We start from the raw sequence: 21,361 nt of genomic DNA, 5'->3' as shown, positions 1-21,361 counted from the left end.
TACTCAAATTTTGTGATTTTTTGTTCTCACGAAAAAAGTGAAAAATTATTGTCGCCCGCGCATGGTAAAGCTCCTGCATCTTTTGACATAGTGAGGCCAGCTAAAAGCGGTTGACACGATGGTAGCCACTGAATGGATGTACAAAATGCAACTTATCTTTTAATTTTATCTTATCGGGTTGAAAAGTACGGGACGAGTAACACTTTATATGAATAGACTAGGTACATACGGGGTCACAGATCGTATTTGCTTTGAGAAAAACTGACCATCATTACGTATTTTTCCGAAGGAAATTTGTCACATACGAAAATCATCGACAATTTGAAATTATCCGGATGCATTTTGGCTCGTTCTCCAACATATCGTTCACTTAATTCTGCTGTAATTAAATGAAAATATAAATTAGGGGGACTGTCATAAGGTTTCAGCTCCCAAAAGAATTTGATTTGAAAAATCGACGCCCTGACAAGGCGAGAAAATCCCCCGACCCAAACTCAAGTTGGAAACGTTGTTAAAATATGTCAGCTGCATGTGGGATTTGTGCTTGAGAGCAAACTTAAAAAAAAGGTCTCGAAAATGACTAAAGTTCACAGGGTAAATTACTTTAGTCGAAAATCTAAAGGTAAATGACCCAGTACGTAGGCGAGTTAAATATAACAAAATCTATGAATTTCAATCACTCGTCATTCTCAGCAGCCTGTGCAAAGTCCTGCGGTTTTGTGGATTTTTAATGGATTTGGACTACTAAAGCAACAGCTTTATCTGAGACGAGCTGCAGATTTTTTTTAGTGTTTTGGAAAATTCATCAGGAGTAGTTGAAGAAGATTATCCTCGAAAAGGTAGGAAAAGCAATGAATTCCCGGAAACATGGGCAGTTTAGTAAAAGGTCTCAGGAATTCCTTAAACAAGTTTTGAGGTCAGTTTTAAAGACGGTCGAAATACCAGGTATAGTGTTTTACTGCTTTGTTTCATTATGCGTAAGCAATTTTTTCGTTTCCTGCTTAAGCAAATCATACTCACTTATAATATGTATTAAATGAAGAGAAATTTCAATTTTAATGTAGCATACTTTAAATAAAAATAGGTAAAATTTACTTAAGATTGAGGAAAAAAAAGAACCAACGGGTAAAATTGTTCAACCTTATAAGCATGCAATCAATTTAAGCAAACTTTTCCTCGTCAGCAGTTTCTACTTCAATATGATTTTCCGTGCCTATAACTTGTATACTTCTACACACGCTTAAGAATAATGCTAACCTGTTAAACATTCAATGTGCTCTGAAGTCTGGATTAAATAGACTGTACTACATAAATCCACATTAACATTAGTTTAAGTAAGAGTAATGTTTATACTCAAAATAATAAAAACTAAAATTTCCACTATGCTGAGCACAATAGAATTACACATCAAAAGGGTAAATTCGTAAAATATATCCAACCGTTGATCAATTCATGCACAACTTTTGACAAATTTTGCACAATGGTTGGGCAAATTTAGGCTTTTGGTTGTTTAATCGTCCTCTCTCTTGCTTAACCTGTAGAAAATTTTACTTACTTTTATTTAGAGCTCATATATTGAGAATGGGAAACTAATTGGCGGAACATAAGGGAAATCTTCGAACATTTTAAAGCGTTGCAGTCTGCACCTAATCTAATCTACAAGTTGCAGATTAGATTAGTTTGGAGATTGCAACGCAAATTAAGTATAAAAAAAGTTCTTAGAAGTATTCGAAAAATCTCCGGAAACTTTCGAAATTTCTCCGAAATTTCCAGAGAACGCAAAAAATACCGCAAAAATTTGAACTTGAGACCCTTTTCGGAGAACACTTGCGGAATTTGTTGGGAGAACACTTGTAAGAAAATTCAGGTATGCCAAGTACAACTACGATCTGGTTGCCCAAACTATTAAAGTAATCCTAGAGACAGTGTCTATCTTTGGTATAAAGGTTTCAGTGGTCCAAGGTCAAGAAAGACTACAGTGATCTCCGAAGCTTTAAATACCAGAATAGCACAAAATCTCTATCTGGGGCCGGAGACTTTTGCCACACAAATGACCTTTCAACTTTAGAGATCAGATTAGCACTGAAAAGTGACCCTAAGATGAAGGTCTTTTAGATTAGAAAGCGTCACATGCTACAGATTTCCCAAGCCTAAGCAATGGTCAACAAATCGACCTCTCTCCCCAAACGGTACGGTGAAAAAACCAAAAAAACTAACCCATTTACCGATGATAATTTCTTTAGGACAGAAACATATTTCAACAAAAAAACTAACACGTTTTATGTCAAATATTCTAAGGGTTGCCTGATTACCAAATAAAGGTCAAAATGTTATCTTATCAGGCTTCATTCATGGTTTTGTCGGGAATCGGCAGAATTGAGCAAAAACAGCCTAATGTCCTTGATTAAGGACAGAAGATAGTTTTAAAAAATAGTTGATAAACGTCCTTATGAAACTGGAGCACCCCCTCAACTAGTCCATATCGGGTGAAAAGCCACCGAGCTTTTGTGAAGGCGTCCACAGCAGCATTTACAGCGACGCTGGTGGAAAAAACTTTTTCTTCCCGGTATCCAACATTGCCAACAAATTTCCCGGTCACAAAAATTTCCCGATTTAGTGACCTTTATAGTAATTCTTCTCACAAACGTTTTGGACAATACAATAGTACTTAGCTAATTACTTGGTGGTTGGTTTACTAATTATAATTACCATGCGCTTCTATTATGCTACGTATATTCATTTGTGGGAATAAGAAGCAGAAAGTTTTGTTTTATTTTTCAGCATCTTCAGTCCCGCGAAAGAGCGTATCAACACTGCATGTACATAGATAGGAGATTTTAGAATTTAATTGAGTGTAGTAAAGAGTATAAACTACTACCAAACTAATGCTTTCAGTATTTTTGATAAGAAGTATTTTATAAACAGTATGGCAGAGCTAACTGTATATACGAGGAATGAACCGCGTAACTGCAAGAGTGCTCATGTTACAAATTTCTGGTTGATCTTGAGGACCAGTTAGCTTCCGACTTTCGAAAGTGTTTTCCCCCATTTATGTATCGTTGAAGGCGAGACCCACAGAGCCAGTTCTCGGTGGAAGCACCCACTGAATTCAAGAATCTTATAGCATACGTAATGTAATGCATAAGTTATTTGACGCATATATGTATCTTCTTTTCGATAAAGTAGATTTATGGGAACTATAGCCAACCAGCTCACGCTAGCCAAAACAATCACAGTAATACGTCATTTGCTTTCTAGCGACCCGTAGCATCGGGAAGACCTACATTTGTTAAAGATGGCTATCTTTCACGGAATAATTAGTATTACAGTGTCATGTTGCAAAAGTCTTCAACAAAATGTTCAATTTGAGCGATTCGATTTAAGCGTCTGCCTTGACACATTAACCTATATGTATGTAGCTAGGTTTCCAGGGTTCTTCGTGGATTGCTTCGAATTGAAGCCTTCAGGGCATTCTTCTTGACTGGGTTTTGTGGGTTTCGAAAATGTCTTTTTCGACCGTTCCTTGCCAATCTAAATAGTCTGCAGGAATCCTTTTCTAAAGTCATGCAAATTAATCTCTTGGCTCTAGCCAAGGACCAAATAACCTACAGAAGTGTGCGTTTACAGGTCACCTCGAAAAATATGTCATAAGAAAAACTTTGTTAATTTCCAACTGATTTTGCTCAAATTTTGCACACTATTGGGGATAGGGAGAACGCCATTTTTGACGACTCCATTTTTAAGTAGATGATTTTTTTCGACTTATGGGCCAAAAAAACCCTCCAGGAGGATGTTTCTTAGAGGATTCCTCCCAAAACAATTTCGATAGAGTAATTTTGTGAACCAGAACTCTAAAAATATTCAGACAAAAAAAAATATTAACAATATATAACAACAATATATAACAACAATATATAACAATAAATATTAAAAATATTAAAAAATATAAAAAATATTATTTCGTATATTTATTGCTATATTTTTGCTTCCGCGAGTAACACAATCGGTAATCAAATGGCTGAGATAAGTCGGTTGGAAGTTTCCCAGCATTGGGCGCTGTTGTGGTAATCATGCCAGCAAATCATTATGCCATGCACCCCTGTTAATTGATGAATTAAGGAAAAATTAAAAAAGTTGCAAAATAAAATAAATCAAACAAACGAGAGCAACAACTATTCAATAATTAAATTTATTCAATTAAAACTTAGTTAATATACAATGCACAACACTTTACAGGTTTTGGCTCTCTAAGTTCAAGACGGGCCGCAAATTCCCTCATCGGGTGAGGCACATTTAGACGAATAATTTCAAATTGTTACGAATTCGAAAAATGTGACGAAAAACTTTTTAGTGGTATCAAATTTAGAGCGGGTGGTGATGCAAATAATTGATTATCATTTTAATAGTTTTGTTTTAAACTTTCCGTTACACTTACTCTTCGCATAAGACTCTCGTTTTTTCGACTTTATTTTATTGGAGACTAGACTGAATCTTACTTTCAACTCCCTTAACAATTTTATATTTCACCATTCAAATTTCCATTTCGGATGTTAGAAACCCCCGCTTCTTTTCAAGACTTTACACACTAATTTGCCTTATAATATTTAAAAATTGACTTGCGGTACTTATTCAAATTTGAAATGCATTTATCAGATTTTTATTATCTCCAACGATCTGAAAGCCTCTAGCTAGTTTTAGCACACTGTGCATACAACTCCTCAAGACGGAGTTCTCAATTAAACTAAAATATTGATATCCGGTAGGAATTCATATTTAATAAAATATAGCTTGAAAAAGTAAATGGTTCTAATCCTAAGGTGAGGAAGTGCACTTAAAAGTACTAAACAAGCTCCCCACATCTCCGACACCCGGATAATTTTACTGCTACGCTATGTTGTATTTAGATCGCTAAATAATTCTTCATGACAAGCATACATACCAAACTCAAAAACCTATTTCCAAATACTATAAAACTTGGCATACGGACGATGGTGAAAGTGGCTGCATAAGATTAGTCAAAACAGCTTATAGCAAAACAACTAATAGCCTCCAAAAGCAGGAACCCCATAAATAATTCTGGGGTATTTGTACTGGATGCGACTAACGCATTTTATAGGTCGGATTATGCTAACCTAACGCAAATTTGACAATTCCCGCTTTATAGTCTTGACGTCGGTTCGTATTATCCGTGTTTTAAATCCTTTTCGTCCGGTTTTCTTCCCACTTTCTGTTTTCCTTCCGCTTTTTCCGTTGTGTAACTTCTCCGCCTCACTCACTTTTTTTCTTTCCCGTCAACTGAAAAATTGCGAATTCATATTTTATCCTCCTGCCTCGTATTTTTCATCGGTTGTTCAACTCCTTGCGCTTCTCCATTCAGCTTTCCACTTATTCCAACGTTTGTTAAAAACTTACCTAAAAGAAACGGGAGAGAAAAACAGGTTTCCCTTTACGCTTCAAATTTTTCAATTGATTTCTTCTACCCGCTTCAAATTTTTCGGTAGGTTTTCGATTCCCGCTTTGTATTTCTGTCTTCCATTTTGTCTCATCTTCCTTCCGGCTTCCTCTTTTTCGTCCGTTTTTCCTCCCTCGCAATTTTTTTCTGCCCGCGTCGTCTTTTTTTAGGTTGTATTTTTTTTTTAATTTTATTCCCTCTTTCCCGCTTTTTTCCTTCCCGCTTTGTATTTTTTCGCTCTTTTTTCTCCCTACTTCCCGTTTTTTCCTTCCCGCTTCGTATTCTTTCTTTAATTTTTCCACCGCTTTCCCGTTTTTTTTCCTTCCCGATTCGTATTTTTTTTCCTTAATTTTTCTCCCTCCTTCCCGCTTCATATTTTTTCGCTCGTTTTTCTCCCTCCCCGTTTATTTCCTTCCCGTTTCGTATTTTTTCGCCCTTTTTTCTTCCTCCTTCCCGTTTTTTTCCTTCCCGCTTTGTAATTTTTTTTCCTTAATTTTTTCCCTCCTTCCCGCTTCGTATTTTTTCGCCGTTTTTCTCCCTACTTCCCGTATTTTCCTTCCCGCTTCGTATTTTTTATTCTTTAATTTTTCTCTCTCCTTCCCGCTTCGTATTTTTTCGCTCTTTTTTCTCCCTCCTTCCCGTTTATTTCCTTCCCGCTTCGTATTTTTTCGCCCTTTTTTCTCCCTCCTTTCCATTTTTTCTTTCCGCTTCGTATTTTTTTCGTCAATTTTTTTTCTTCTCGTCTTTTTCCCGTTTGTTTTGGCGACAAAAAAAAATTTTGCGGCCGCCTTCGGCGCCCGCAAAATTTCCCGGTATCCTGAATACCTGGATACCAAGTTTTTTCCACCAGCGTACAGCGAAATTCGTGAAAAACTGGATTAAAATCCATATTTCTTACTTCATTTGCACTTTAGGTTTAACGTTGGAATTTTCGAACCGCAGACAACTTCACCACCAAATATTGATTAAAATTGAGGAAAAGGTCTGTTCTGAGCCCTCTATAAGTGGCAGGGTCACTAAAAAATTTATGACCCGGGAATGATACAGTTTGTCAATTAATTTGGTGCGTATTTTTGATGGAGCTTTCTCTTTCGTGACCAATTTTTCATGGTCACAGGAGAAATATATTTTCAAGTTTAATACATGTTTTCTACTTGAAATTTAACTGGCTTTTCAATGGAATAAGAATAAATTTGAAATTCCTTAAAACTAACCTAATATAGTCGTCTACTCTACTATCACTTTTTAAGTTGAGACTATGTATGTAAAACATTGACAGACTTGTGCAATTTTTTCACTTTATTTGATTTCCTATGAGTAAGTTCGTATGAGGACCTACATAAAGTTAGTTATTTAGCACGTTCTACACTGCAAAATAAGAAAATATTTCAATACATGACAACCAGCTTTTCAAAAGAGTTCCGTCATCGTTTGTCGGTGCTAATAAACTGACGCATATTATTATCTAATTTAAAAAAATTGAACATAATCCGATAAAAAGTTTGAAATTTGATAAAGGAAAATTCCAGATAGCGGAGCCATAAACATTACCAAAGCGAGTGGACATTTGCAATCTAAATACGGGCTCACTCTTAGAAATAATGTTACCATTTCGAAAAGTAAGTACAGACACGCTCGGTTCTAACAAGTTGAATTAAAAAGTCGAGAGAAAATTACAAAATTGGTTTGGAATCACATGACACGTATCTTTCCCTTGTCTGCTGAATGGCCCCCCTTAAGAATATTATTTTGGGAAATGTTCAATTTTTTTGCCAGATTTACTCTCGTTTTTCCCTCCACCGGGTGGGGGGGATGAAATCAAGTAGGGCGGGTGACTTTGCCTCCAGTATTTCTCTTCTTGGGGGACATTCAACAAAAGAGAGGTGCATGTGATTTTTAATTTTTTAATGTAACGTTAGCCAAATTTGAATGTTGTATTTTTAAAGCACCCATTAGTTATGAAATCCTAAATACACGGATTTTGAAAATTTTTTCATCAAAATCATCGTAAAGGGTTCAAAGGTTCAAATTTCGATTTCCATGACGTTTTTTAAAAAAACTGGGGTTTTAAAATTTGTTAGTATACTTATTGGTGAAGTCCTTAGTTGTGGTCTGGCATAATTTTATTTTAGTAGTTAGCAGTGACAAGTTTACTTAATATGAAGAAGTCGATACCTGCGTGACTATAAAAGTACATATGTATGTAAACTAATGAGTCTCGATTTAGCATAGTTTACTTAGCATATAATTTCATTTCGAAAGGTAACACAATATTTAAGAGTGCCCAAATTCTTGGATAAATTGCTTAATTCGCCCATTATTAAGATATCAAACCCATATCATTGCTTCAAACAAAATTCCAACCAGAGTAAATAAGTCGGAGCTCTGTCCAAGTCTCCACTTTATTCGGTACATATATCGACAACTGAAACTTGTTCAATCTATCCTCTTTATAGAAAAGACGAATAATTTTACCCCCATAATAACCATGAAGTTTGTCCTCATGATTGGAGCCGGTCTACTATTTTTGTCTCTGACAAATTGTAAGAATCGCAAAAAAATTAATATGTAATTTTGGTAATACAAACTTGATATTTTTACAATTTAATAGGTTACGTAATTCAACAGTACGACAAGCCGTTAAATAACGAGACAAACTGGGAAGCCACAGATTACGCAGGACACAATCAAACTGAACTTCTTCAAACTTTACCAATACATCAGCGTTTTCTGCATAAGCTAAATCATGCCCGGTCTAAAACCAGGGCTGGGCAAGAGCCAGAACAAGGGAAGCGTTACAACTGTAAAGGACGTATTCCAAGGTTATCAACTCGACTAATAAAAAATGCTGACGTAATTAATTGCCAACGACTTAAAATACTTTTCAGAAAGCTAAAAAGACGCTGTAAAGGGTACGATACTGAGGTACGCTTTTTTATTCAGCAGTTCGGAATTCTCTCGAATTTTAAACGAGATGTCCAAAAAATTAGTGCAAATCCGTCACGATTTCGGATTGATTACAAACTCGCGTATATTTCGGTCAGAAATCGCTGAGTTTTTATTATTAAAATTTCAAACTCCTGAAATTTTAATAAGAATGTGAAATGAAAAAAGGTGGAATTTTGCTCAGCTCGGGCTTCATTTGTAAAGGGTGTTAATAAAGTCCGATCCCATGCATTTTTTGGAGCGTGGTTGTTACAAATTCAGCTGGAACTTTTGAACCAGTGAAGTTATTTATTTCAAATTTTTACTATGGGAGGAACAACTAAACGTGTAAGTCATGAGCATCTTAGAGTTGAGATACAAACATTGCATCAGCAGGGGCTTAAACCTACAGAAATTGTGCAAAAATTGGGCTGCAGCCGCAGAACTGTTTGGAAATGGAAGAATAAAAATTTTGTCCACGACAAAAAGCGACCAGGGCGACCCAGAAAGGTGTCACCTACCACAAAAAGAATGATTAAAAACAGACTTTGCAAGAAAACCGGTAGTTCATTACGTAATTGAGCAAGGGAGTTAAATGACTCAAAACGCTATAAAGAGAAGAAGAAGCAAATTAACTGTGTGACCGTGCAAAAATTTGTGAAAACTACGAAGTGGGGTCACACAGCTTACAAACTAACCAAAAAAACCTCTCATGTCACAAAAATATATCGATGACCGTCTGAAATTTGAAGAACTCCTTCAGAAAAGTGCCCATTTGAGTGAAAAAAGACTTGGTGAAGAATTGCGCAGTCACATCCTTTGGACTGACGAATCTATTATTGAACTATATCCAAAATTGAACCAACAAAATGTTCATTACAGGACAGAAAACAAATCGGATGTACCATCAAGAGCGATCCCAAAATTCGGGCTTAAAGTTATGGTAGCGGGTGGATTTTGTGCACGTTGCGTGACCCCTCTACATATCATACCAAAAGGCAAATCAGTCAATGCAAAGCATTATATGGAAAAAATATTACCTATCTATTTCGATAGCATGGGGAACAAGGAAATATTTCCGAATGAAAGAAAAATAGTTTTCATGCAGGATGGTGCTATAGCCCATACAGCAAAAGCGAGTTTGAGTCTCATCAAGACGCAAGTTTCAACGGTCTGGAGCAAGGGGGTGTGGGCCGCTAACGGCCCAGATTTGAATCCCCTGAAGAACCAGTGGTCCATACTTAAGGAAAATGTATACAAAGAGCCACAACCCCGGACGAGGGAAGAGCTAGTAAAAAAAAGTTCAAGATGTATGGAATTCGATTTCCAGAGGCACATTGGAAAAATTAGCACAGAGCCTTAAACAAAGAGTTGAGGGCATGGTTAAAGTAAATGGTAACAAGACCAAATACTAAGGTAAATATGTCGAACATTTTTTGTAAGTATCACGGGTAGTTTTTTTATACTAGCCTTCACTTTTTTACAGGAAAAATGGGATCGGACTTTATTAACACCCTGTATATGTATCTATTTAATTAATTCGTCTCACGACTTATCTCCTAAAGGAACAACTTCTCACCAAATCTGTCGATCTTGCCGAAACCATATTAGAAAAGTTGTACAGAGTCAGAATTAACAAACAAGTAAATATTTCTAACATATCTACTCGTAAAATTTGAACCAACCCAAATTTGAACATACTTATCTAATTGTATTCAATGATAAGGTACTTACCGATAAAGACAAGAAAACCATGCGTCTTGAAACCGTTGCCGTTGCGGTCGATGACGACTTCAATGTCTACGTTGCAGCCAACTTAAAATCCAAGATGGATAACCATGAAAAATCTACACGTTTGAAAACGTTGAAACAACAAGAAAGAAAAAGATTGGAAAAGCGGGGTTTTACTGACCCTGACGAAATAGATCGGCGTATTCAACAATACGGGAGAGAAATCGAATCTGATCAGCTTTATTACACGAAAGACCATGGAATACAGGAAAGCGAGTATGGTACGATCTACAAAACGATTGAAGAGGTATTAGAAAAGTTGGGCTAGGGTAAATTTGTGTGATTGTAAGCGTAACTTGAATTGTAGATGGATCATGCGTTATATTTTAAGGTTCCCATGGATGACGCATTGGCGCGTAATCTCACTCGGCCCCTATTCAAATTCATTTTCTAAAATTTCATCAACTCCGTGAGTTTTGAGAGAAATGAAATCTACGATATTTCAATGTAAAACTAATTTTTGGTAGTACAAACAAGTCGATTTGGAAAAAATTTCCGACATCATTTGTGACGAAGTTTAGTATGAAAAAAATGCAAGCCAATTAGCTATTTTTTCCAAATTTTCAATTTTTGAAATTGCGTTTGAATACATTGGATAGGGGCAGAGTGAGATTACGCGCCAACGCGTCATCCATGGGAACCTTAACAATATTTATGAACACATATATATACAATGAGATCGGGTTGTTTCATGCTAGAACGATTTTCAAGCTTGATAGCTTCATTCACGATTTTTATTTAGGCCGGATTTCCATACAAGTCTGTAGTTATTGTTGAGACTGAGAAAGCATTCGACAACAAGATGGATAATGCTAAGCCACACGCTGAAATGAAACTGCTTAAATGTTTGGAAACTAGCCACAAAGGGAAGTCCTTCCTTACTGTAGCACCATCTAAAGGGGCGTGTCATCTTTGCGGCGGCGAACTGGGCAAGAGACAAGTTCCAACCAATGAAGAAGGATCAAACACAGGCGTCCCACCTGACAGGTGGCATGCTCCGTCGGTAATACCGACCTTGAAGGCGGTCGGGTATAGCAATACGGTTAGTCAGTAATACATAATTATTATGTCGTAAAGTTGAAAGTTCTCAGATTAACTAATATGCACATATTCATTTTTTAACATATACGGGGTCGCAAACAAGCCCCCCGGAGGTGTTAGTAAGGATAAAACAAGTCAATAATTGGTGAAAAGATATTAATAAAATAAGTTATGGGGGGGATTCAGTTTTTATGAGTTATGTATTTACTATGCTTAAGAAGTTTTAACACAATCCAATATTAAGCTAGAAATTGAATCCGATATAATTTAATAATTTTGTAGAAAAAATGATGCATTTTTAATGGATTAACCATAGAGTGAATTTCAATTCCTCCATAATTGACTTTGTTAATCCAATTGGCAAAGTTGTGGGGAGATGCTTAAGACGATCCCAAATAATTTTTGGTTGGAGATCCCTTCGTCGTTTCATAAACTCCGACAATTTTGTTGGGTAATGCGGAAGCTCATCAACCACGTTGTTCTAGGATTGGGAATAGAAGATGTCCTTTATCTACATATGTACCTTAGGTAAGGCAGGTCTTCCCAATCCAAAGGTGAAAGGTAAAGCGGACTGAAATGCAACTTCCCCGTCTCCAGTTGCAGTTTTGCAAAAAACTTTTACGGCTACACGACATGAGGTTTCTAAATCGTGCACAATTTGTATAACGGGGCAAAAACAAAGTATCACTATGCAACAATTGCCAGGGATACAAGGCATTATTTAACAGCTCATAATTGGCATGCGCGGCACCTTGCTCCCCTTACACACCTCAGTTGTAACTGCTTTCATTAATGGGTCGTACACATCTGCGCAGAACTCTGTAGGACGAAATTATGCATATGTATTGTATTATACGGTACTTAAAGAGCCAACTTATCTGGATTAAAATTACTCATATTACAGACCTGTGAGTTTGCAATCTAACGATACCGAATTTACTGATGATTTCCTTGTGTCCACTAGAACTTGATTCATAGACAGTGCTCCACATTTCCATTCAACTTCCAACAGGGAATGTACATTTATGAATGCGTGATTTCTTGCCTTTTCGTTAGAATTATCAAAGGGTGGTAGTTGGGGGACATTTAAGGGGAAACTAATGCTTCGTCCTGGGTCCGAAAAGTGAGCTGAGTCAAATTGTTGTTCACATCGAGGCACCATGCGTGTGAAAAATGAATGCATTTTCCCCTGCTGGTCCTTCCAACGCGCCCTCATCTCTGGATGTTTTGGTCGTTCAGTGACCATTCCACTCGGAGACTGCTGCAATTATTATCAATGTCGTGATTCTTGATCTTTTGAAGTCCAAAGTTGATAACACTTTTGGCTTTGGGAAAACTTAGTGAAGTTTCAGCTACATACATATATTTGTAGCAACTATATTTTTTCTGTTTATTCGTTTCATAATCTTCTCGTGTTCCATTGGTGGATGTAATGGTATGAGTTCCAACTCCCATCGATTATCCAGTCGTTTCTTACCTTTCATTTCGCAGATCCATTTGTTGTATTATGATTTTTATTTCTCCTTTCACAATTATAAATACTCTTTAGAACACTTCCTTGCCCCATTCGTCATCCCTGTATTGACTAGAATCCAGCGCCCGATCTTGGAAATTGGTAACCGGGGCAAGATCGCGACGGCGCCCCTGTGATGCATTTATATAAGTAGGATATATGTATGAATTTTGATTGCTTATTTTGCAAATACTTTTCCGACATAATTTAGCTTATCTAGGTTTTCTTCTCTAATTCGTATTTAATAATAATAAATAATGCATCTATATTTGTATATATTATACCAACAACTAACAATGCAAGTCTTTTACGTGTACAACTCAGATCTTCATGAGAACAATTTGAATTTGTTCACAAAATTCGAATTTGAATTTCGAATTCAAATTCGAATTTGTTGACAGTTTTCCAGCCAAAACCTAGGTTTATAAAATTCTGGACTTTTCGATTTTTATCGCAAATTACAATATTTTCAAACATGTTTCACCAGAATGACTTACCTGTCTTACAAAAAACCCACCTGTCTGGAAATTCGAACTTCAGAATTTTTACCAAGTTGAAATTGGTTAACCTTATAAATTCTATCAATTGTTTTAAACATATTGCATGCGGATTTTTTATACATTACACATAACTCATTCTGAAGGGACATGTTTCCGAATTTTTAGATTGGGAAACTAAAATTTGAAAATTTACAGGACTTTTTAAAACTGGAGTTTTGACTGGGAAACGGTTCAAAAGTTGCTCTTCGTGATCAAATTAGCGCATGAGGAAAAATGTACAAATACGGGTTTACGGGCAGACTTGAGTTTTACACGTAAAAGATCAGCTTTGTAAGTCGGTTTGGAAACCGCCAAATAATTTGCTTGGTTTAATGGTCAAGCTTAGGAACACAGCAGATTATCTGCCCACTTTGGTTAAAAAAATAATAAATAGCTTGTGGAATTTTCAGCACCCTCCCATTTTTAAATTATTTCCCAGGAACACAAATTATTGTATTATGCTCAGAAAAATTTTTGAGATAAAAAATACATTTTTAAAACTTTTTCACTTTCTAAACCTGGACAATGAAATGAAAATGGATTATTTTGGAACTTCGCATCTGATATGCCTTTCAATGGCATGAATGCCAAATGATGTATTATGGATTATAGTCTAGTAATTGAGCTAGTCATAAATTCAGTCTCAAATTTTTGAAGACTAATCTATTTCAATATCTTTATGAACAAAAACTCTTTGGGCGCCTGACGGCGCCCTGGGCAATTGCCCCGGTTGCCCTCCCCAATTTCGGGGCATGCTAGAATGCAAATTAAAGAATAAATTAATAGTCCTGTGTAACACAGGCCGTGTTACACTCTATTAGGTTTGCACTTTCAATGTTGCGAAATCTCTTTCAAAACAGTGACATCCCCATCCGAAGTGATTACAAATGCTGCAAGACGTACTCAATCCTATCATAACGACCGAGAATACAGTACCGGATGTTGTAATTAACACGCCACATATGACCAGCAGTTTCCCAGCAATTCAGTTTCAGGAATCAGAAGACGGGGATTAATCTTTGCATGCAGATGTAAACACAAAATGCATGAATAATAAAAGTAATGGATTGTTTTTCTACTGGGAAGGAGATGAACGGGTGGGAAGTGTGTAGTGCAATCAATGTGAAAGCCAAAATGGACACTTATTTGTCGATTTGTTGCTTTCAGATAAGACCATCTATGTCCAACCACGTCGTGGAAGAGATAAAAAATGAACTAACCACATATTAGTAGGCTATTCCACAACAAATGCATCACAATACCTTAAAGGAGTGTGAAGCATAGCTGTATTGCTCATTGGGACGGTACGCACGACGATAGGGGTTGTGGAATTAGGTAATAATGAGTCAGTCAAGCCTACAATAAACCGTAGTAACGTTAGAAGCAGCTCGTCCTGTAATACTTCAGTGACAACGTAAGTTGGCACATACATATGTACAATTCTGCACCGATGGTGCAAAATAAATATCCAAAAAAATGCATGATTTTAATAGATGCTTACACCCGTTGTAGAAAATAATCTGACAAAATAGACGCATAATTATCGTGGGGTTTTGCACCAATGGTGGAGAATAAGCGGGGAAAATACACCCAGAAATTTGACATGATTTCGACTATTTAAGACCCCCCTCGTGGGGTTGTATTTCTGTCGGTTATTCTGCACTTTTGCTGCGTATTGAATCAATTCTCCCAATTGTTTGGCAACATTTTGTGTTATCGCTTGCTCGATACGAATGGTGCTCGATATGAATTTCCTAAAAATTGGACATGGGCCTATTTAATTAGCATCAATTGATGCAAAAAACTCATTAACAGACAGACGGACAGACGGACATTAGGAATTCAATAGCTCTCATGCTACGCAGGACGAGCTAATAATTCACATCAGCTAATACTATACTCGCGATAAATGGGGTGCATTTTGTTTGACTAGGTTTTTTTAAAAACCGGAGATATGGATTACAATCCGGACGAAGCATACATCGTTAACGTGTACATGAGGAGTAGAAGTAGAGTTATGATCTTCAAAATGGGTTTAAGAGGTATTTTTATACCATCACTCATAATATGAATAAAATGGGGGCCGATTTCCAAATTCAAAAATGGAACTCGAATATCCGTGGCGAAATCCACTGACCTGAGCGAAAAGCACCGACCTGGGCGAAGCGCACTGACCGCTCGTGTCCTGCTGAGGTCAAGGGCACGAGGTGAAGCACGAAGACACACGGTGCGTGTCATACGAGACTGCGAAAATCGTTTGAAAATGCGAACATCCATGCGATTATGCAGAAGTCATGCAGTAATGCGCTTGACAAGTGATAATGCACTATATGTAAGCGATGTATGTATGTGTCGCGACATGCGACATGTTCAAGACATACAAATTCATGCTGGTGTCATACGATATGTTTGCTTAGGAAGTACATGTCCAATATGTGTGTCTAACATATTGACAATGTGCTCGCGGTGCGAGTATTATTACATTTAGATGAGCCGAGCAAAGTAATGCTCAAACTCTGCAATGAGCAAACCCAGGATTTGCTAACTTGCAAACTTTCGCAGACTTGCTGTTTAAAAAAGGTACTTAGATTCTTCGTAGAATGAATACTAATGAGTCTAATCTGGTGTTAGAATACTTGTCTGGAAAAAGAAGGGGCTGCTCCATTTTTTTCTCCTGCAGCTCCACTGTCTCGTCTCAACAGCAGCAGCAGCAGCAGCAAGGCTTAAATGGGATAGAAATTATGATGAAAGGTATGAGCGTCTCAGTTTTTGTCTCATTTTTCTTCTCTTTTTTCATATCCTACTTTTCATTGAGATTTTACACTACTCACATTGTTTTTTGCTCGGTTACATTGCAGAACACCAGCAGCAGCGCTTGGATTTGCGTCTCCCAATGAAGGAAACATGCCAGATTTTCAAATCGGATGGACAGGTTCCGGTTTATTTTTTTCGTGGGTTCTTCTTGAGTGGACCACCACCACGGTTTGTCAAGGAAGTCGCAACGAACAAGAAGGGGCTTAAAAGAGGGAATAACTCTTGTGATAAGGAAGAAGTTCACTTACTACCAAAGAAAGTGAGAAAGAAGTACAAAGATTGGATGTAAAACCCATTGGATTTGAACTGGATTTGGTTGATGATGTAGTAATTTCCATTTAATTGATATTATTTATGTATCCTGAATTATGCTTAATTTATTCATAATTCGTATAAAATCATATAGTGGAAGGTCTGATTTTGTTAATCTACTTTTATGGATTTTACGTGTTTTTTGTTGTTCAAAATTTCTAATATGTAGCGCAATATAAAATATTTTATAAACAAAAAATAAATTTTTTGTGGAAGCAAAAGAGAAAGAGTTCTTATGATTATTTTTCATTATATTGAAAGTTCATAATTTCACTAAAATATATAATATTAACTTTATGGGGAATCAGAAATTATGGGAAATCTAATGGAAAGAAGAACCCACGTAAAAAAATAGTCCGGAACTTGTCCATCCGATTTGAAAATCCGGCGTGTCTCCTCCATTGGGGGAGGCAAATCCAATCACTGCTGGTGTCCTGTAATGCAGCCGATGAAAAAACAATGTAGTGTAAAATCTTAATGAAAAGTAGGATATCAAACAAGAGAAGAAAAATTGAGACAAAAACCGATACGCTCATACCTCTCATCGTCATTTCTATCCAATTTTTGTCTTGCTGCTGCCGCTGCTTCAGTTGGGGCGAGACGTAGGAGCTGTAGGATAAAAAATTGGAGCCCAGTACTTCCCTTTTCCCAGACTGGTGGTGAATACCGTGTAGAATTGGACACTTTTGTTGTATCCTCGTTGCTACATAGATGTTGAAGGATGTGGCTATGTAATCTTCTTCTGTTTTTATGTAGATCCGATCCAACCGGTATCAATTCGTTCGTCATCAATCGTTTGCATGACTAGGGGTCACAATAACTTGGAAATGCAAACCACGGTTTAGTGCAAACCATGCAAAGATAATGGAATTATGCTATATAAAGATGGCGATTCATTTGACAACAGTAAATGTGATCTCAGCGTCGCTTGTGTTGCAAATTTTGATTTGCACAGCAGTGGACCTCACACGATTCGAAGTATACCGTGGAATTGTAGTAAAGACAAACTAAAACACTCTTTGCTTACCGCATGGATCCTTAACAATGAAGCAATGCATAAGAATAAAGATGAAACAATGAAAATAAAGAAAGAATATGATGAGATATAAACAAGTAGAATAGGGAATGAAGAGCTTAAAGAGAATAGAAGTGCAATAAAATGGTCGAAGAAAAATTATGAGGATTCACGAGCTTCGTTAGTCAACAATAATGATGTGTACACTCTTGTAATGAGATCAGAAATCCAGTGCCCTATGAAGGGGTTCAGGGCCCATGATGGGGATAACAGTCCTTCTATGGCATCAGGCGTCAGTTCCGCAACCCGGTGAAAATCAAGCAAGCGGCTTGCTTGATTTTCCTCCTTGGGCTTGTAGCAAGCCCAACGAGCTGTCTCAGTCCCCCCAAAATTCGTGAGATCAATTAAAAAGAAATTTACCACAAACACTTATGAGTCTGAATCAGACTACGAAGTAGAGGAACCTTGTCCCTCTACTTCACCAAAATGGGAATAATCTCTGCTTCGAGGACCATTCCATACAGAATTCAAGTGAAAGTGATGACATGCAATCGGTGTCACCTACCGCAGGTGCAGGTCATTAGACACCGAGGGATAAAGAAGCAGGATACAAGAAAAGGAGACAGGTAATATTTTTTACTCATTCTGTTATTAAATTAATAGTTTATTATAATTATTAATATATGAAAATTGATATAACAAAAATGTAATTCCATTATTTTAAAATAATCTTAGGCGTACTGAAGGCTACAAGCCACTGCCTTATGAAAATAATCCTGAGCAACGCACGCAGAAATTAGCAGACGGGGTAAGGAACTTGCGGTGAATTAAACTAAGTTATTGGTTGTTATAATTCCATTTCACATGAGATTTCTATTTGTCCATTTTCAATGTCCCTAATCTCTTCCTCTACTAATCCATTAATCTCTAGATTTCCTCAGTTTTTGTTACCTCGGATAGAGCTCTGCTATAATAAGGTTGAATTGGAATATGAAGAGATTTGATTTTTACCCTCAATGCTTACTTAAAAAACTTTGGTTTCATAGATGTTTGTTCCGTTGTGGAAACGGCGAAATTGGGATAATGTAGCATCTCCTTCCTTCGGCGTAAAACTTCTAGAAAGTACTTTTGTTTGCTGCGCAAATGTGTACGAACACTAAAAATCTGACATTGACGGGTTCCATTGAGATTGAGATTGAGTCACAATTTTGTTCCAATAAGCACCATTTTCAAATAATTTTCCTCGCCTCAAGAATTCCCTGGATAGATCCTGAATTTGCTGCTGTGAATCGTCTCCCTTTATACGTAGTCTTTGCTTCGTTTGCTATCGTTTTCAAATTCTGAAATAAACATTTTTAGACAATTTAAGACACATCAGAGGCTCAAGCCTACTTAAAAATCCAGTACACAAATACAAGGAACCGCTTATTTGCGTACAATACTGGAGATGATTTTGGAATGGCCGGAGATAACCCACCAGTTCTAGCGGAAGAAATGAAAGACCAACCAGCACAACCCTTGCGAACCCTGCATTGTCTCGTTTCTCTTCTGGTGTCAAATGGGAATGTGTAGGGAAGGCCGTTTGTCACGAACACCATCCTAAAATATGTACTGACCATACTTATTGTTTAGCGCGTATTATCTAGTAGAAATTTCTTAACAATTTAACGTACCACTTCCGGTCGAGATTATTTTGTTAGACCGTGAGCAAATCTGACCCAACATCTTTTCACGTTCACTTCAAAATTAGGATTGATAGGGCGACAGCCTTGATCAAAATACCTCACATTCACTGCTGTTGTAATGCATTTGGTCGTAATCAAATGCATAGGCGTTAGTGGAGAAGTGTCGGAACTTTCTCATAATGTTGGTAAATTCCTCGTTATCAGCTGCATACTGACTTATAATTAGTGGAAGTTCTTTTGCGGCAAACTAATTCTTCTCCCCTAGCGTAGACTTTAGAATTCGTTACCTGTAACCACACTTTGAGGAATTTCCCATCCCCACGAAATATGTTCTGCCGGCCAATTACTTGGTTGTCGTCATACACGACAATAATGACCTCGAAGGGAAATGTGAGGACCTTTGACCCAAGCAGTTTTCTTCTCGATTTTATAGATTAATACCCTAATTAATTGTACAGCACAAGATTTTCGGCTTGACAAATCGGGGAGAAATGCTTCATGCCTTGGCAGAGCCGTACCGTGAAATCTTCAGGCCTGGTATGAGCTTTAGTGCCGGGCCCTTTCATAAGTTCAATATATCCAATACTACGTAATAGTTCTCGCTCAAGAATACTAATAGTATTTTAAAACGAAATAATATTCTACGCATTAAGAGCATATTTACGATTTCCCCAGTTCCACCTTAGTGACAATTTACTAGCACTTTTAACTCAGAAATATTTTTGACGACATCGGCGGGACGGAGAAAATTCAATTACCTATAAACACCTAAGTCAAAGTTTACATAAATATTCGAATACGGCGAACTTTTCGCTTACTTCCCAAAGCCTCCCAAAACCTTTTCGATTAATTATTTTTCTGTCCGTCTTAAAAGCTTGAAAAATTTGGAATTTGTGAAAATGCAGGTCCGAAAATTCAATTCCATTTAAATCTTAAAACACGCATTTTATATTGAATTTTGGTACAAATTCAAAAACATACAATATTTTGAAAACCCAATGCCGTGGCTGAAAACCGCTTTTAAGATTGAACCAAGCGGTAAGAATAGAAATATACAATTGTACACATTTGTGCCTGAAGCCGTCAAACTACAGTCTGACTAACAATCCCATGACGCCAGCGGTTTCGCTCCGATTTTGACGAAATAACCATAATTATGCAACCGTAGACAAATAATTGAACACGTGTTTCAAGATTTTTCATAATGCATAGCTTAAATGAAATTATGACGGAATCCGTGAGCGCGAATTTCCATTCTTACCGTGAAATGTTTCTCGCGAGGGAGAAAAATACAGATTCTCGCCTACGAATTCCATCAGAATTTAGTTTAAAGTTAAAAGGCGTGGGCATGAATAGTTTTCCTCAAATTTTGACCGACAAATTTTAAATTGCTCACACCAGGAAATAAGCGGACTTTTATTTTTGCACATATTTTGCTGCATAGCCCGTTTCCGTCTGCGAGGAAATTTTAGAATACATTTTCAGCCATATTTTGATTTTTCAAAGTGATAAATTTTAATCTTATTTAAAAAATGAAAGAACATTTTTGCACGGAATTACATTGAGTTTAAGAGACTTCCACATTTCAAAAACCTAATTTTTCGAATTTTCTGACCTGTACATTTTTTCAAAATTCTGAAATAGTATAAAATTTCGAACGTTAAAGTTTTTGGAAAACCAGTTTTTATAATTTATGGAAGTAATTTTTGAGATGTTCTTTCATTTTTGAAATAGCGTTAAAATTAGAAAATCAACAGCTTTTTGAAAAATCTTGATTTGGAAAGTTCAGGAAAACAAAAATTACGGGTCGGGTTATTTCGGTGTGTGAAAAATTGGTCGGGTCAAAATTTGAGGAAGCCACTTCATGCCCACGTATTTTAAGCTTAAAGGAAGTTATGATGGAATTCCTATGCGAGAATCTGCATTTTTCTCCCTCGTTATAAAAACTTCACCGTAAAAATGGCAATTCTCGCTCACGGATTCTGTCATAATTTCATTTTTATGAAAAATCCTGAAACACGTCCCGAATTATTTCTCTAAGGTCACATAATTATCGTGGTTTCGTTAAAATCCGAGCGGGACATTTGGCGTCAGTTAAGGGTCCTCAGTGTGTATCTAAATAAGTTTGTCCCTGGGTTAAGGTAAATTTGCCCCGTAGCAAGGCATATTTGAAGTTGTCAAAAAGCACCTTTGCTTCTTTCACGTTGAATTTTTGTATATTTTCGGTCCAAAGAAATTAAGAATGTACCAACTCTTTACATACACAAAATTCCT

General features: G+C 36.8%; 1 protein-coding gene and 1 long non-coding RNA gene across 8 annotated transcripts; one reads left to right on the top strand and one right to left on the bottom strand.

Annotated features, from left to right (window-relative positions):
- The first annotated feature begins 6,706 nt into the window (after positions 1–6,706).
- Positions 6,707–16,545, top strand: LOC110860329. Of its 5 annotated transcripts, none has more exons than XM_035860201.1 (8): positions 6,707–7,071; positions 7,909–7,995; positions 8,064–8,377; positions 9,943–10,020; positions 10,104–10,415; positions 10,911–11,210; positions 15,893–16,012; positions 16,120–16,545. In XM_035860201.1, the coding sequence occupies exons 2-7, from the start codon at positions 7,941–7,943 to the stop codon at positions 15,986–15,988; spliced, it is 1,155 nt and encodes a 384-aa protein (XP_035716094.1). In that variant the 5' UTR covers positions 6,707–7,071; positions 7,909–7,940; the 3' UTR covers positions 15,989–16,012; positions 16,120–16,545. The 5 variants fall into 5 exon arrangements, 3 of the variants coding, with proteins under 3 accessions (XP_035716094.1, XP_035716095.1, XP_035716093.1); XM_035860202.1 differs by lacking the exon at positions 6,707–7,071 and having other exon boundaries at positions 7,621–7,995; positions 8,064–8,274; positions 8,341–8,377; positions 16,120–16,524; XR_004837253.1 differs by lacking the exon at positions 6,707–7,071 and having other exon boundaries at positions 7,621–7,995; positions 14,122–16,012.
- A 1,500-nt stretch (positions 16,546–18,045) lies between these two features.
- Positions 18,046–20,724, bottom strand: LOC118439144. Of its 3 annotated transcripts, XR_004837251.1 has the most exons (3): positions 19,076–20,724; positions 18,880–19,001; positions 18,046–18,742 (listed from the first exon to the last, which is right to left on the bottom strand). It is a non-coding gene; the product is annotated as an uncharacterized LOC118439144 (long non-coding RNA). The 3 variants fall into 3 exon arrangements; XR_004837252.1 differs by having other exon boundaries at positions 18,840–20,724; XR_004837250.1 differs by having other exon boundaries at positions 18,880–20,724.
- Positions 20,725–21,361: the final 637 nt, after the last annotated feature.

Source organism: Folsomia candida, unplaced genomic scaffold (genome assembly GCF_002217175.1).
Source record: "Folsomia candida strain VU population unplaced genomic scaffold, ASM221717v1 Fcan01_Sc031, whole genome shotgun sequence".
In the NCBI taxonomy this organism is placed as follows: Eukaryota; Metazoa; Arthropoda; class Collembola; order Entomobryomorpha; family Isotomidae; genus Folsomia; species Folsomia candida.
This window is presented reverse-complemented; position numbering and strand designations above follow the sequence as displayed.

Bases quoted from the DNA above. Each gene is read 5' to 3' on its own strand.
- LOC110860329 (XM_035860201.1), top strand. From the start codon at position 7,941: ATGAAGTTTGTCCTCATGATTGGAGCCGGTCTACTATTTTTGTCTCTG. The intron at 10,021-10,103 runs GTAAATATTTCT...TTCAATGATAAG, and splicing joins GAGTCAGAATTAACAAACAA to GTACTTACCGATAAAGACAA. The intron at 10,416-10,910 runs GTATTAGAAAAG...ATTTTTATTTAG, and splicing joins TCTACAAAACGATTGAAGAG to GCCGGATTTCCATACAAGTC.